A 16,868-nucleotide genomic window follows, 5' to 3' on the forward strand; every position below is an offset into this window, starting at 1 on the left:
CCTTCTGGGAGAGTTAATTAGATAAATATGCACTGAATGAAAAAACGATGAGCTGTTTTGACTAGTTCATGAGGAAAAGGCTGTGGTATGATGCTTCTGGAATATCATCATAATTTTTATTTGTTTAAAGAAATTTAATATAAAGCTCCCCTCTAATATTTCTGTTCAATTTCAAATCTTTAAGGCAGCAAAGTTGGATTTCTGTTGTGAGTAGCATTTGAAAATACATTTTTTGCCTTTCTTTATACACGCTCTAATTAACAGGCAGCAGAGCCCTAAATTGACAGGACTTTTCAGTTACACTTAAATACAGTAATAGTTCCTTTCTATCCTCTAAGTGAGTGTTGGGAAGCAGTTCTTTCCCGCTCTCCAGGTACCTGTGTCCCATCGTCACACTTGTCTCCATTTTCACTGGTTATTTCCAAGCGGATAAATTTTGGGGGACGCCCTGGCCGTCGACCGGGGCCAAATCGCCTCTTGCCTCGTCCCCTTCCTCTGCCTCTTGTTCTGGGGACAAGAGAGTGGGTTACAAATAGTCGTAGTTTTCACTTGATTTCTACTTCATACTCTGTAACAAATTATTTCCCTAAGTGATCCTAAGTGACCTCATATAGCTTGATTTCCCCTAACTTTATTACTTGCCCTGATTCTTTCCTCTAATGGAAACCATTGTTTAGCTACTATACGCTTTCTAAATTTCTCATCTTTGCCCTCTATATAGCTCAAAGTGATGTCTTAAAGTATCGAGAAGAAAAGAGCTATAAAAAGTCATAGCACCAACAACATTTTGCTCCTGAAAGTGCTGAAAGCACGAACACATCGCTGAAATGATGTGAGAAAAGCAGACAGGACACAACTTGCGAAGTCTTACAGTATGTTCCCACGAGATACCTTCTCTGACAAGATTCAGTGCTTCCCCTCTCTTTTCCTTACCTCACCTCTTATTCCTTACAAGAAATGTGGTTACAGTCAAAAGAACTTTTATCTTATACTATCAGCTTCTGGAAGGTCAGAACAAAATTTCTACTTCAACTGCCCCATAACATGCCCAGTAAACTCCAAATACATTTATTCCCTTTAAAAGGGTTTTTTAACATATAAAATTCCTTAATAAAAGGGACTCAGAAAGCATGCCATGAAAACCTCTTTTAGAAGATATGTGCGTGCGTGTGTGTGTGTGTGTCTGTGTGTAATTAATCAGATCATGCTATATTCTTTCATTCATCCATTTAACAATTTAACAAAAAGTATATATTTTTTTCCAGGAACCGCTAAGAAATTTCTTTATTATGGAAATTTCTGATCTAGGCAAATACAGTAAATAGCATAATGAGCCTCATGTACCCATTACCCAATGTTGATGCTCAATCTTGTTCCATCTATATCCCCACAATTTGCCCATCTGCATACCCATTAGAAATCCATAAATATTTCGGTATGTATCTCCAAGACATAAGGACTCTTTTTTTTTTAAATATAACCACAATACCATTATCACATCTTAGAAAAAATTTATATGAGATGGGTAAAAACTATCAGGGTTAGTAGGAGCGGAAGACATATAAACCAAAATCTACAATAAAACATGAAAAAAGTGCTATAATAGAGTTGTGAACAGAGTTTAGGGGTATCCTAAACAGGAGGGAGTGACAACTTAATTTTGTTTTCCAACCCACCTTGGTCATATCCAAGACCTTGTCATCATCGATAAATGCAGCCCCAATTCCATGTATCCCTCCACCCCCATCTCCCAACTTTCTAGCCTACTCCCCTTATCCCCATCTTGGCATCCCTTCAAGCTCCCTAGCATCTCCAATCCCATCATTCTGTCACTATTCACAGCTTTTCACCCCCTTGATGCTTTCTCTCTCCTTCTTCTCAGACCCCGTGGTCGATCATTACAATCACTCCCTGGTACGTGCCCTCCATTCCCATCCCCACCGTTGCTTCGTTGTTCTTGCTCTGTTGCACGCACTTGGCGAAACCACAACCTGCCTGACCCAGTTCTCTACGCCCATTGCCCTGCGCCCTTGTGGCTGAACATAGCTGGAGAACACCACGCAGCAATGCTGGTGATCTCAGGTTTGTTCCATGCCCGTGAGCCCCGGCGGGCTCTTCGTGCTGCAGACAAGCATCCTTTCCAGGATGCCATTTCACATCATCTCCTCTCTTCTCCAACCCAACAGACATCAACCACCCCACATCGGTCCTATCAGTGCTGTCCGATTCCAGAACACCCTCACTCCTCCCCTGGACTGTTGCAGTAGCTTCTGGCTGGACTCCCTGATTCTGCTCTGGCTCCAATACAAGCTGAAGTGATGCTTTTATTTTTATCCAGAGTGATCTTTTAAAAGCATAATCAACCTGACAATACTCTCCGATCTAAAGACTTCCCTGTACATATAGAATAAAATCCAAATGTCTTACTATTACCTGGAAGGCCCTACTTGATCTGGCTCCAGCCTACCCCATCCGGTATGACTCTCCCCTCACCTACCTTTTCTATATCATGGAATTAAACATATGACTTATTTTGGTAAAAGAACACCACTGATGAAAAAAGTCTGAAAATCACAGATGCAGATTATTTCAAAGGTATACGCTCTCTCAGAAACCCTTATTTCAGAATCCTTAGTTAAGGAAGACTCAACTAAGGTGAAAGGATCTCCCATGGCTGGGTATTAGTTATGCTGGAAAAGAGATAAACAGTAAATGAGCAACATGGAAAAAGAAAAGGAAATGACAAATTAGGTATTTCCCTCAGCAGCCTACCTGCTCACCTGTCCAGACACACACACACAGAAACACTCATCAGTTTACAACACAGAAAAGACTCGGGGCCTTTAAAAATTAAGTACGTGAGCCCTTCCCCTCTTACATACCTGCTAAACACATCTAGTTTCTCATCATGCGAATTGAGATGCTGTTGCAATTGCTCGGAGCTTACGAATCGCCGGTTGCATTCATAGCAGGGCCAGTTCTTCTCCTGCTCTCGAAGAACTGCAGCCACAGGAGAGAAAGCAGAAAGTCTGATGACAGTAGATACCAGTGACACCCAAATGCCCAGTGGCCCCACCACTCCCATCTTGCTGCAGCTCAAAGAGCCCCCCACACTGGTAGAGTATACAGTGCTGCCATCTGCGTCACTGTGCTATCATAAAATCAAAGGCTTCAAGTTGGACAGAGAGGTGGTTTTTAGGATCTTTTATCTGACATATTCATGCAAGACATAAGGGGAACAAATGCCTTCCCACCACCCTCTCTCACCAGTGCACACGCTTATGCACATACACACATAATCTCACCACAATGGAAAGACAAAAAGTGCTATATTGCAAACCTACATCCAAATAATCCAGGGGTTCAGATCCAAGTTTCATAATCTGATGGGTATATTTTATCACAAACAACTTAAAAATCAATGCCCATGGTAGGAACATATTGGAAGCAAAGTAGTTATTTTAGGTTATTTGTTTTCCTTAATCCATTGCTTTGTTTGAAATGTTGTGGGGTTTTTTTGGTTGTTGTTTGCCTGTTTGTTTTTAATTTTTTGATAAACAAAGTTAAAAAATTGAAAAAAAATCAGTAGAAAAATGGGAGTAAAAACTAAATGACAAATAGGGTGGGATGGGGGGATGGTTTGGGTATTCTCTTTTCACTTTTATTTTTTATTCTTATTCTGATTCTTTCTGATGTAAGGAAAATGTTCAGAAATAGATTGTGGTGATGAACGCATAACTATATGATCATACTGTGAACAGTTGATTGTATACCATGGATGACTGTATGGTTTGTGAATATATTTCAATAAAACTGAATTAAAAAAAAAAAAAATCAATGCCCAATATAATCACTTTGGCAAAATGTTCAGAAGTATCTACTAAAGTCAAATATACACATACCCTACAACTCACCCCTAGATGTAGAGCCAACAAATATGCAGACGTAGGCTCACTAAAAGAATGTTCATAATGGCACTCTCCATGATGGCCAAATGCTGGAAACAGCCCAAATTTGGATTTTAACCCAAATTTCCCACTACTGTAAAATGGATACATCATTATATCATCTTCATACAATGGAATACAAAACATTAATGAGGGGGGGATAAATTCCAATCAAGCGCAACAATATGGGTAAGTTTCACAAACATAATTTTGGATGAAAATGACACATACAAAGAGTGGACACATCCTATAATTGTGTTTATATAAGGTTCCGGAACTGGCATATCTGCTCTGTGGTATTGGATGTCAGGAGATCGGTCACCCTTGGGGCAGGTACGGATTGGAAGAGGGTGCGGGGGGCTTCTGAACCATCAGCCTTGTTCTGATTATGGGGGTACAGCTTACACGGGTGTGTCTGCTTTGTGACATTTGTTGAGTTGTACGTTTGGAATCTGTGCCCTTTCGGCATGTAGGCTATACTTGAATGACATTTACATTAAAAACAAAGTCAATGCTGCCTTGCTAAGTCCTCAAAGGTGATTAAATCTTGATAAGGACCAGCCTCTGATCTAGGTTCTAGTCTAATTTTGGAGGTTTTCATTATATTAAATAACTATTTTCCAGTACCCATGAAATCAATGTAAATATATTGTTGTAATTTGATCTTAGAATTAGATGGAAACCTACTGGAAGATATTGAGATAGAAAAATGGGAGGATGTATGAAGATACAGTACTTACAATTTAGAATTCATATAGAAAATGTAAACTATAAAAGTCCACCCACCTTTCCTTTCTTCCTCAGAAATGTCATGAATCTTCTGATTCACAAACTCTGCATAAGATGCTGCATACCACACCTGTGAGAACCAAGCACAGGGTCAAGAACCAAGGGCTGACCCCAGATGTTCTTTGCATTCTTAAACTATTTCTCCTGCTTACATACAATGCAGGCTTTTCACAGGAAAAAAACAAAAAACAAAAAACAAAAACGATCACACTGTGAGCCTACCCCTTTAACACCAGTCTCTGGCAGGTCACCATCAGGAAGTTCGCTTCCCAAGACACTGGGTGCTTTCTTTTGTCTTTTTAAAAAGTTGGTTTTTTTAAAAAAAACAGCTTCACAGGAGATTATAACCATAGCCTCTTCGCTAGAATAAAACACAGACTCTTCTGATTTTTTTAATCTGTACTTAAAACACAGGTTTTCACATATTTGCCATCACAGTAGCTTCCGCCACCAATGTGTCGCCAGAACAGCTCTCACTGTTTCAAATGCCACCACCATCTCCTGGAGTGAGGGCCTCCTCCCTCCAACTTTGCTGGCTGCTTCTGCTCCGTCTCCTGGGGCTGCCTCTTCATCTCCCCAGCTTCTAAACACTGGTGTTCCTCAAGGCTTAGTTCACAGCCCTCTTATTTTCCCCCTAAGGAGATCACATCTATTCCCAAGCAACTTTGTTCTAACGATGCTCCCTGAATTAGTATCTCCCTCCCAGACCCTCCTCTGCATCCCCTCTCGTCATCCTACTTACTGCTCATCTGGTATTCTGCATGATTCACAAACAGCTCAATCTAGTGAACTTGAGATGCTTCCCCCACCCCACCCCAATAATACCCTTTCACCTCGTTACTCAGACCTGAAACCTAAATGGTATCTGATTTCCACCTTTCTCCTGCAGTCCTTTAGCATGAACTGTTGATATGACATCCTAATATACCTCAGGGGTTCTCCATCTCTGCTGCTACCCTTGGCAGACATGCTGAGAAGACCTCTTGCCTGGATTACTGGATCCCCTTCTAACCAGCCTCTCCTTTTCCACTCTGGCTCCCTTCAATCCATTCCCAGCACAGAAGCCAGAGTGGCTTCTTAAAACGCAATCGGATTTTGTCATCCCCATGTGTAAAGACCGGCAGTGGCTTCTCAGTTCATAACGAACCTGAGATGTTAGATGATGTGCTACAAACGGTGTGAGATCAGTTCCTGCCTTGCTAAGGAACCTCAGCTCTCATCCCTCTCCCCGACCTGCACTCAGCCAAGACGGTCTGTGTTCATGTCCTCAAACACCCAAGTTCTTTCCTGCCCCCAAGCCTTCGCCCTCGCTCCTTCACGACCAGGAAGGAACCAGGCGATCCTCCCCTTTCACACCTCGCAGACCCCTCCCCGACAGGGCTGGCTTCTTCTCATTCCCTGATTCTCAGCCTAAATTTCATCTCTTCAGCAAGGCCTTCTCTTTCCACCGTATCCACATTGGCCCCTTTCCTGTTACTTGCTCCTTTTGCCCCATTTGTATCTTTCACCAAACTTCCAACTATTTGATATCACTTGCTCATTTACACCTTTGTATCCATCTCCCCTCTAAAATACAAGTTGTCTGAACACAGGGAACAGGTTTATCTTTTCCTGGTGTCTGAAACATAGTAGGAGTTCAATGTCTCAATCACCAAATGAATGAATTGTATATAATTTTTATGGAACATTATTTTAAATATATGGAAATTTTGTAGAGAGAAACTTCATTTTTATCTGTGTTCTCTCACCTAACTTTGCCCCTGTGGTTGGATTTTCAGGTGGTTTAGCCTTTGGCTGTCTTAAATGCTACTCTATTTCATTGGTTCTGTGATGTGTATGTTTTCGTATTTTAGCATCTCTGAGCTCGGAATGTGTCTTACAGTCATTGGTGCCCTGTGCTTGCTGTCACCATTTGCTCAGTTGCTCCTGCACTAACTTGGTCAAGTTATTTGTCCTGTTCTCCCCTCATTCAGTTCCAGGCACCACTGGCACTCCATGAGTCGTTCGCACTTGCCAGGGAAGGCCCATGAGGGACAAATAAAAGAAATGTCAAAGCCTTGAAAGGCAGGTGTGATCACTCCTGTAGAGACATATCATTAAGGTCTCAGAACTCAAATTGTAGGAAACTTCCTGCTGACTTCCATCCAATGCCACTTAGCTTCCAAGGACAGGTGGTAGGATTGGGGGAAAAGACAAACATGAGTTCACACTTTAGATGGATTATATGAGGCGTGAATTTATCTCAATAGAATTGCTTTAAAAAAAAAAAGCAGATGCCTTACAAGGTGGTAATAATAGGGTGGTACACGGGAAAAATACAGCTAATGCAAACTACGGACTATAGTTAACAGTAATGTTGTAATAGTCTTTCATCAATTTTAACAAAAGTACTATACCAATGCTAACTGCCAACAATAGGGGGCATAGAGGTTATGGGATTTTTCTTTTTGGAGCATTGAGAATGTTCTCAAATTGATTATGGTGATGAAAGCACAACTCTGTGATTATACCAAGAGCCACTGATTTGTACCCTTTGGATGTGTTGTATGGTATGTGAATAAAAGTGTTTTTTGTTTTTTGTTTTTTTTTTTAAAGGCTGAGGAACTGTTCCATTTCAAAGAAAACTAAAGAGAGTACTATAAGTAATACATAATAATGGATTGTATCCTGGCCCAGCAGTTGGGAAAAAAAAAGAACTATAAAATTCTACACAGGACATTAATGAGACAATTGTCAAAAATCGAATATTGGCTATGGATTAGATATATTAAATTTCTTGATTTAAAAAAAAAAAGTAAGTTCAGTCAAATTGGAAAACACAGCATCAAAAGTTGCAGAAAGCCTATCAGTAGCTTGGAAAAAAATGTCCCAGAGGCAATAGTGAAGCAGTTGTTTTAAAAATACTGCACCATCATCAGCACTCTTGACAGCATAAAGGATGACTCCAGATAGAAAAGCACAAACACCAATGACTAAGTAAAACGGTGATTCAGTTAAAAGAAAAAAAAAAGTCAGACTGAACATAAAGCAGTTTGTCCCTTTATCAACTTATTTTTTATTTTGCCTATATGTGACTTTTTATGTATACATGAGATACATGAGTGATATATAATTTCAAAATAAAGTCTAAATAAGCCTAAAATAACTCCTTCAGTAAGTATAAAATAACCATTCTTCTTGGGAAAAAAAACCACTATAATCTAGTTTAACTGGCAGCATTTTTTCCTTAATGGTGCATAAAATACTGTGACATTTTTAAAATTATTGGTGGCTTAGATTCAATGAAGTATGGTATTACAAAATTCTAATGTTATCTAGCTCTATCTTTGTTTATAATTATTTCCTTAAGCTAATTTTCAAGGATTTGGATTACCCAGCCAAGGACATTTTTAGTACAGATTGCCAGAAATATTCTACAAAATACTGCAATTCTAGAATGAATATCCCTATTTTTTTAAAAACCTCGTATTTATTGAGCTGTATCAATGTATTTTTGCTATTTTATATTAACAAGAATAGTAACTTATAGTCATTTAAGGGTTTTTTAAATTATCGATGTTGAAAAAATTTTTTAAACATTTCTTTACTATTTGTTTCCTCCTCTAAATAAAGTCTATTCCCAACATCTGCTGAACAATTTTCCTTCTGTTTTTATATTTTAACCTTTTAACATGTATCACAAATGTTTCCCCATTTGTTTGCTTCCTTTTTCTCTGTTGTTTTGGTTCCTCATTACACTGAACTATTACATTCTTATTTAATTGTTTCTGTTTGTCTTTACCTCTACAGTTCTATCTACTGTTTTAAAGGAGGAAATAATCTCCACTACACAGTGAGGAAGTGTTCACTTCCGTTTTTTTCTTATCCTGCATGTTTTGGGAAAGATGATATGAGATAAAAGCTCCTTTTACACATCTTCTTCAGAGTTTATGGATTATCTAGCTCATGTTTTCACAGACAATGGTTTCGTAAAGTTTTGGAACAAAATCCAGGTCCTCATTCTCCCCCCAAAGAGGTCTCTACTTCTAACTTTTACCACCTCGAGGCACTATGCAATTTGGTATTCACATACTGATACAGTCATTTCTCACCTATTTTTCATTTAGACCAAGAATCCACAGTATTTTCTCCCCCTCTTTTATCCGTGTTCCTAATATAGCTTTAAAAAAAAAAAAGTGCTTCACCTAAAAGAATTTTCACATAGAATCACAAGTAGAATTTTCATTATGTCTTCAAGGGTTAATATTTAGATAAATTCCAACAGTTGTCCCCCCAAAATATATCCCTGAAATCAGAAGTCAGAACGTAGAATTCTTTGAACAGAATGGAGTATTCAGGGAAAGAAAAGAAACAGTGCCCACACATTTGAGTTCCTTTTGTTCTATCAAAGCTTCTGTTTCCCAGTTAATACCCCTTCACAGTGTGTAAATGCTAAGTGACCCCATCTTTAATCATGCTACCATGAATACCAGGCCACTTACCAAACAACTGCTTCCTTACCCCTGGGCCTCGGGCCTGTACACAGACCTCTGACAGGAACGAAAGCCATGTACTTTCCGTTCCATTTTATTTATGGGATTAGTACTGGTGTTTGGCGCATTGCTGCTACTCAATAAGTAGATGAATCATAAGGAAAGCACCCTTTTAGTAGGAATCCCACATCAGGAAAAAGATTAGAGAAGCCTTAGAACACTGCTGTTCCCCACCAACGGCCCCAGTGACGAGCGCCGCACCTTCAGCTCCTGCTTGGGCTCCACGTTCTTTATCGTGGTGTAATAAACGTGGTGGCCGTACTGGTAGGCCACCAGGTTCTGCTCCAGGTGATTCTGGGCGGGGCGCACAAACATCATCCAGTTACAAAGTGTCTCATCAGACAGCTCAAACCACAGGTCTTCATGCAAATCCCTGTCCTTTCTGTCCCCTTTATCCAGAGACACCTGCAACCAAAGCGAAAGGAAAAAGTCCACACCAGAAACAAAACAAAAGCTTTCAGTGTGATATGCGTTAAGGTCATAACATACAAAATACTGCTCCTTGAATTCATACATCCTGATTCTCCCCTTTGTACCCAGAAAGATGCTGGAGTCGTGACTTGTCAAACGTAAAAGGGAGGAGATACTTTCTGAAGCCTCAATTGTAGGAGAATTACCTGGCAAAATCTGAAGGTGAATGATTCAATTGTACAGCTACATTTCATGTTTCACAAAGCTGATGCACCAAAAAAATTCTATAAATACGCCAGAAAATGCAAGCAAACACACTCTCCAACTCACTACAGGCTGCATTTATTTATAATGTGGAGCCAGGTTGAGAGGTATTTTTCTTTACACAGTATTAGTCTTTCTTGGAGACCTTGAGCACTCACCAAAGAAAATCGCCCCGTACCAGCAGCTATTTCACAAAGAACACATCCCAAACCTTCTCCCCTCCCCTTGCTTAATTCTCCAGAGTGGTTCTCCAGGAAGCAGAGAGGATTGGAGAGAAGCACAAGCATTCGATGCACAGAATGGAGATGAGATTTATATACTTCATCATACAGTGAATTATTCTGTCACTAAAGATTCAACAGGAAAGACTTGCTGTCAATAACATATTAAAAACTGAAAAATGCTTTTCCTGAAAACATTGCTGGTACATAGGGGATTACACTGAGTTTACATAATTCTCTTTGCTTTCCAGTCAAAGCTAGTTTTTTGTCAATGTTTTAAAAAAAGGCATCAAGGATCAGACTGTCAAAGCACTTAAAAACAACACCTCAGAATTATTCATATAATGCCTTAGGGGACTGACCTGGCAATCTCCATTTTATTGGGTACAGAAAAAAGGTTTCCATTTAAAACAAGTTAAAGCACAGAAAGAAAAACATCAGTAAACTACTGCTCTGGAGTGAAAATAAAGAGACTCGAGTAGGAAAATGAGCACCCTTCTGAAAACCATTAAAGAACAAGAGTGAAAGTCAATCAAGGGTGACTTACCTTTAGGTGAATATAGCAGTCCTTCAGCTCCGATTCCCTGACGAGGGGGCCCTCCACGGGGCCGAACTGAGTCCGCTTGGGAATACGCCTTTTGGAGAAGACGCCGCCGAGGAAGCGGTCTATGTAGAGGACCAGGGGCAGACTCGCTCTGGCTCGGGTGAGCACAGGCCGGTTGGGGATGGGGTGCAAGGGCCCGTGCTTTGGGCACACCGACGAGTGTGCATTGTTACACTCCTCGCACCCTGCGAACGAAAGGCAAGCCTGAGCAGCTGTCCACGTCCGCGGCGTGACTCGACCTACGGCAAAAAGCTCTAACCTGAAAAATCCCCAAGTCTGAGTTTTCAAAGCCCAAATCCAACAAACTTCAACAACTGCACTATCCATTCAGTTGTAATCCACTGACTTTCATAGGCCAATAAAATCCTGTAATTTTCCCCTGCAATCGGGCAGAATTAGCTTATGCCTGCCAAAAATAAGATGTGGGTGGTGACTTATTTCTCTGGCTGGATAGTAATTAGACTTAGTGGCCAGTAAATCTACAAATCACTTATATCATGTCTAAAAAGAAAAAATAGAAGAGCTCATTGGGCTAAATGTTTGCATAATCTGGTGGGACAAAATGGGTGAATTTTATAGTATGTAAATTATATCTCAATCAAGTTGATTAAAAAAAACAGTTCAATCAATTTTCTCAAAGGAAGTTCTGGAAGTTTCATTGTCTGGGCATGTCTAACTCCAAAAAACATGCACAGTTTGAGGTTTCAGTGCATACTGCCTGATGATAATGCTGAAATAAAGGAATATGGCTCTTCACACTTGCTTCACTGAGATGACACAATTAGTCCAGTAAGGACAGGGTATGTATCTTCACTTCTCATTCTAGTGATCAGTTTGCACTATCCACACTCTCTCCTTCTTTACCAGTAGTCCTCATTTGTAAGCTAACTTGCCAGGAGCAGATGTGTATAGCCACAAAACAAAACAGAAAAGTTTCTGGACCATTTAGAGAATGGACTTGTGACCCTTAACAAATTTAACTAACCAATCATATTTTCCCCAACACAGACCTGGCTTAGGAAATAGGTATTTTTCTATTTCTACAATTCTCAAATAATGGAGGAGTACTATATTCCTATTTATAAGACAAAGTGGCTTCATGTGCTTTAGAAAAGACAGGAATTCAAAGAAAAACAAAACGAGACAGTTCTCTATGTGCGAGGGGAGCAGGACACTGGCCCCATGCTAACGGGTTCTACCACACCACACAGAAGGTCCCCAGGAGAAGCATGGGCAGGCTACGAGGCTCTGAATAGCCTCAGTAACTCAAATCAACAGGATGGGAGCTTTGCCACGGGAGCATGAATAGCGATGGAAGGAGACAATGGTTTGGCAGGTGGAGGCAGAGCCCTCCTAAGCTGGTGGTACTGAGAGGTGGTAACGCGTCACCACAGATCTCGTGCATGCTGGGACCGGACCCCCTGACTGGCTCTTGTCACTTACAAGCGTGACCTTTCGAAACCTACATAACCCCTCTGCAGGGATTAGGTGCAGAACATCAATGAATTACTAAGTGCAATAAGAATATAACAAGCATTTTTAAAAGGCTGTTATGAAGCGAGGTAAAGCAGCAAAGCAAACTTGCTAAAACAGAGATGGCCTGAATACTGCAGGATTGGACCAACTCCCCACCATGGCCAGGAGCTTGAGCTCAGGTATTGGCGACCTGGGCTAGGCCAGGTGCAACCTGCACCAGTCGTGCAACGCTGGGCAGGCAACCTGAGCTCTCCTGCGCTGCACTCTTCGGTGATGCTGGAACAAAGTAACGGTGCCAGCGCTTCAGGTGCATTACAGGAGCGTGAAGCACGTAGCACAGCTTCGGGCACATGGGAGGTACTCAGGAAATGTGCCTGTGTTCACACACACTCATAAGGAACAGCACCTGGCACCCTGAGGATGAGATAGCCCATAACTTACACAAGTCATGAGGGTCAAAGGGCCGGGGTGGGTCTGGTTCCCACTCATCCAAGTCTGTGTCTTCACCGTCTTCTTCCTCATCTTCCTCGGAATCCTCGTCTTCATCCTCCTCCTCTTCCTCTTTGGCCTCCAATCTGCTGATCGGGTTCTGCAGAGTCGCTAAAGGGTCGGACCCATCGACGCCCTCGATTGAAGGTAACACCTGGCTGTGCACCGGTAAGGAGGCCTGCACAGAGGTGTGATCATAAGGTTAGCAGACGGTCCCGCGCACACAAGCTACCAGGTTCCGGTGGAATATATGCTTCACTCTTTGCTCCTTTCAAGGAAAATGATTTCCATCTGCACGATGCAATCAGGAGTCTGACTCCATTTTTTGATGTTTGATGGCTGACGGCTTCTAAGCCTTCACCCTCCCTCTTCCCCTTGGGTCTCAGATGTGGGCAAACCGGTAAGGAAGCCCGGGCGCTCTCTCCTCTGGCACCAGTGGGAGATTTGAGCCATGCAAGCCCCTGCCCCGTGTGGGGACTCTCACGCCAGCCCCTCCCCCAACCACAACCAAACTCCACATCTGCCATTTTTGGACCTGTTGAGAGCCTGCCCTGTTCTCCCCAGAAACCCAGTTACATACAGAATAAACCTTTCACACCCTCCTGTGTGTGTAGAATCATCAGCTGGGACACCCAAACCAAATTTGAGGTGGGGGTCTCCCCTGCATCTGCAGAGTGGCCACAATGTAGCATATGAAATACCGTGACCTGTCTTCAGCCACTTCACTTTTAAAACTAAACACCAGGGCAGCACAAGTTGGTAAAATCAAACACTTAGCAGCCCTCCTTTTAAACATTTCTGAGATGCTAAGCTCTTTTATGGGTTTAATCACACGGAAGTTGCTCTCTTAGGTCACTTATTGTATGAATGCTACTTTACTAAATACACTGACAGAAAATAACTTAGAAAGTTCTCTCACCTCCTAAATAAGTGTCACATAGATTCTTTTTACCCAATCTGATTTCTACTGCCCAACTGGCACCCCTGGCCATACTCAGGCCATGTTCCCTTCCTGCTAAATAAATGTATCAAATACATATATCAAGTTAATATAAAATAAATTGCCAACTCCCTTTTTCTTTATCTTCCCATATGGTGTTTTCCTCACCCAGAATGCTCTTTCCTCACTGCTCTCCTAAATCTAATCAAATTCCAGGCTGTCAGTGAACCATCCCCGCTTCCTCTAACCCTCCCTGACTCTCCAATGAACCAAACTCCTACAGCATTTGAAGTCACAGAATTCCACCATGTACTTCATCACTGGAAACTCATGACCTCCCAGGGCAGCCCAAATCACTTTGAAATAGCTCTGTGAGAGTTTTTAAGTCAAAATCTCCCTCTACATATCTTTTGTGCTTTGGCTGGGATCTATGTGTCTCCTCTGGAGCTATGTAAAGTAAGTCTAACCCTTCTCACACATGACCATTCTTCAAGAAATTGAAGACCGAAAACGCCTGATTCATTCCATCATTCCCCACGTGGACAAGTTTCCAGATCACTCACTGCCTTCTTGTCTTCACTTATGCCTCAGCAGATCCCTTACTTTTAGGAATACGGCATCAGGTGACATTAGCATTTATGACAGCCTTTCTTTCACCGCTGACCCATGTTGAACTTGCAGATAACTAAAATCCCTGAGCCCCTTCTTCCCTTCATAAAGTGCTACCAAACCATCTTTCCCTCCACAGGACTTAAATAGCTGATTTTTACTTAAATACAGAGCTTCACATTTATCCCAAGTAAATTTCATTTTATTGCTTGTATCTGTTCTTCCAGCCTGCCAAATCTCTTAGAATCCGGATTCTAAATCTCACTTATTAGCTATCCCTCATAGCCTTGTATTTATTGACAAAATAATCTACTTTTCCTCTCCCACAATACCTCAGAGAAGAAAACCATGGGCTTTGGAGTCAAGCCAATTTGGATTCAAATCCTAGCACCACTGCTAAGCAAGTTATTAAATGTCCTTGAATCTCGGTTTCTTTATCTGCAAAATGGGCACAACAATACACACCTCCTGGGTTGCTGTGAGGATTAAGTGAAACAACATGTATGTAGGGTCAGTAGTAGTGTCTGGCACTTATTAGGTGCTAAGTATTAAACCAATGGATATTAGTAGTAGCAGTAGTAGCATTGTAAATGACCCGAGGACTGAGATGACATCATAAACTTCCTGCAAAACCTGAAATGACTGCTGAGCACATAGTCATATTCACGGAAGATTAGTTTGTTGAAACATATCTGGCCCTTTGGGAAATGACATCAATCCCTTTAGGCATCAAAACTCTCTGCTGCTACTCACAGTGGTGCATCTAAACCTAAGAATTTCTTAAACTCAAAAAAGAAACCATTTGGCAGACCTGATTCCATGTATGGTACCACCTGCCACGGCCGTGTAATACCATCGTCCACCTGTGAAACAGGCTCCAGAGAGAAGGCAGACCATTACCTCAAACAACACATGCTAAATTTAGCACTTGCTTAACCCAGACTTTCGCAGGATATTCCAACTCTGTAACTCAGGGCCTTTTGGAAAGTTTTATATAGGAGGACAAAATTCTGGGTGATGTTTCTGCTTCAGCTTCATTAAGAACAGAATAAAATGCTATTGAGGACAAGGACTCAACAGGAAAAGAGCAAGAGGGCTCCTGGCAAAGCAACTGCTTTTCTACCGCCTCTTCTACACGTTCACAAGATCCTGCAATGAAGCTACTTTAATTCCACTCACAGTTAACAATATGGCTCTTTATCCTAAACCCACTTAAACTTCGTGCCAGCAACAGTGATGAGTGTTATCACACATTGAGCAAATCAAAGTGTAAATGCACACCTACTCCTCTTCAATTCTTTATCTCTTTGCAGGCCAAACCGTGGAAGAATAAATTCAGCAGCTTAGCAATATTCTTGTGAAGCAGCAAATGTCGTTTTCCCCAAGAGATGCTGCTAGAAAGACTCTGGTTAGGCCAGGTTACTGCTGGCTTCTGCCCATGATGTTAAAATAGGGCCAACATGTAAGGAAAATGTTCAAAAATTGATTGGGGTGATGAATGCACAACTATATGATGGTACTGTGAACAGTTGATTGTACACCATGGATGACTACATGGTATGTGAATATATCTCAATAAAACTGAATTTAAAAAAAATAGTACCAACAACCTTCTCCTCTACCATGCTGGAACTCTCCTAAAGACTGTAGCTAAAGAAAGACTTGAACACTTCCGCATTATCTTGAAGGACTCATGCTAAAGCAGCAGTTGGGCATATACTGGAATCATGCAATCAGTTGTTGAAAAAGAATGAAGGTAAGAACTGTACATTTCCAGATAGCAGAGTAGGTATGCATCGTAGGCACACATTACAAATTTAATGGATAATTCATTCAAATGTAACTGGTATTTACTGAGTGCTATGCATATACTTAAATCCCTTTGAGGTCACACAGCTCCTAAGTGGCAGAATGAAATTCAAATTCTAGCTCTGCCCTGCTTTTTCCACTACATCACAACTGGCCCCTGTGGAATTAAGTCTATTCAAGGCAGGTGGCAGAGGAGGTAAACATCACGTACACCCGGAACACCAGAGCAAGGAGCCAACCACACACGTGCTGCTGAGATCACAGGCAGGCAGCAAGGCGGTAACTGTGTGCCAACGTTACTTGGAGGAACCAAACAATGAGAAACACAAACATCTCAATCCTGAGCACCTTGTCATGGACAATAAAACATAGAAAAAGGAAAAGAATGTGTTAAACTTTATGGCATACCCTTCTCCTTCCCACTTAGTACCACACCCTCTGTAATTATTTCTGAAACTCTGTAATGTGCTTCAGGATACAATTTATCTGAGCAGGGAAATAGGAAACTACACTGGACAGCAGCAGACACATCAGAGTGCTTCCTGAGTCCTACTGAGACCAATTATCAGTGCAGCATATTTTCTTCTCAGCATGTGGGGAGTCACAAATGTTCGTTTTCAGAAACAAAGAAGAGGCTGTACTTCTATGTCAGGAGAGTACTGATGCAGTCCCTAAGGATGAGGAAATACATATATGAAAAAAAGCTTCAACAGGACTTTGCCATCACTAAAAGCAACGGAAAAGAGGACCCTTTTGCTGAAGCCAAGAAAAAAAAGG

At 41.4% G+C, this 16,868-nt stretch overlaps 1 protein-coding gene across 2 annotated transcripts in view; it reads right to left on the reverse strand.

Annotated features, from left to right (window-relative positions):
• The window catches only part of PRDM10 (PR/SET domain 10), a 105,897-nt gene that overhangs the window by 40,725 nt on the left and 48,304 nt on the right, over positions 1-16,868 (reverse strand). For both annotated transcript variants that reach the window (XM_037841957.1, XM_037841956.1), the window contains exons 5-10: positions 12,686-12,911; positions 10,712-10,953; positions 9,470-9,673; positions 4,734-4,806; positions 2,883-3,000; positions 378-507 (exon numbers count right to left, since the gene is read on the reverse strand). In XM_037841957.1, coding sequence (XP_037697885.1) covers positions 378-507; positions 2,883-3,000; positions 4,734-4,806; positions 9,470-9,673; positions 10,712-10,953; positions 12,686-12,911 — 993 coding nt within the window. The remainder of the gene's footprint in view (positions 1-377; positions 508-2,882; positions 3,001-4,733; positions 4,807-9,469; positions 9,674-10,711; positions 10,954-12,685; positions 12,912-16,868) is intronic.

Source organism: Choloepus didactylus, chromosome 6 (assembly GCF_015220235.1).
Source record: "Choloepus didactylus isolate mChoDid1 chromosome 6, mChoDid1.pri, whole genome shotgun sequence".
In the NCBI taxonomy this organism is placed as follows: Eukaryota; Metazoa; Chordata; class Mammalia; order Pilosa; family Megalonychidae; genus Choloepus; species Choloepus didactylus.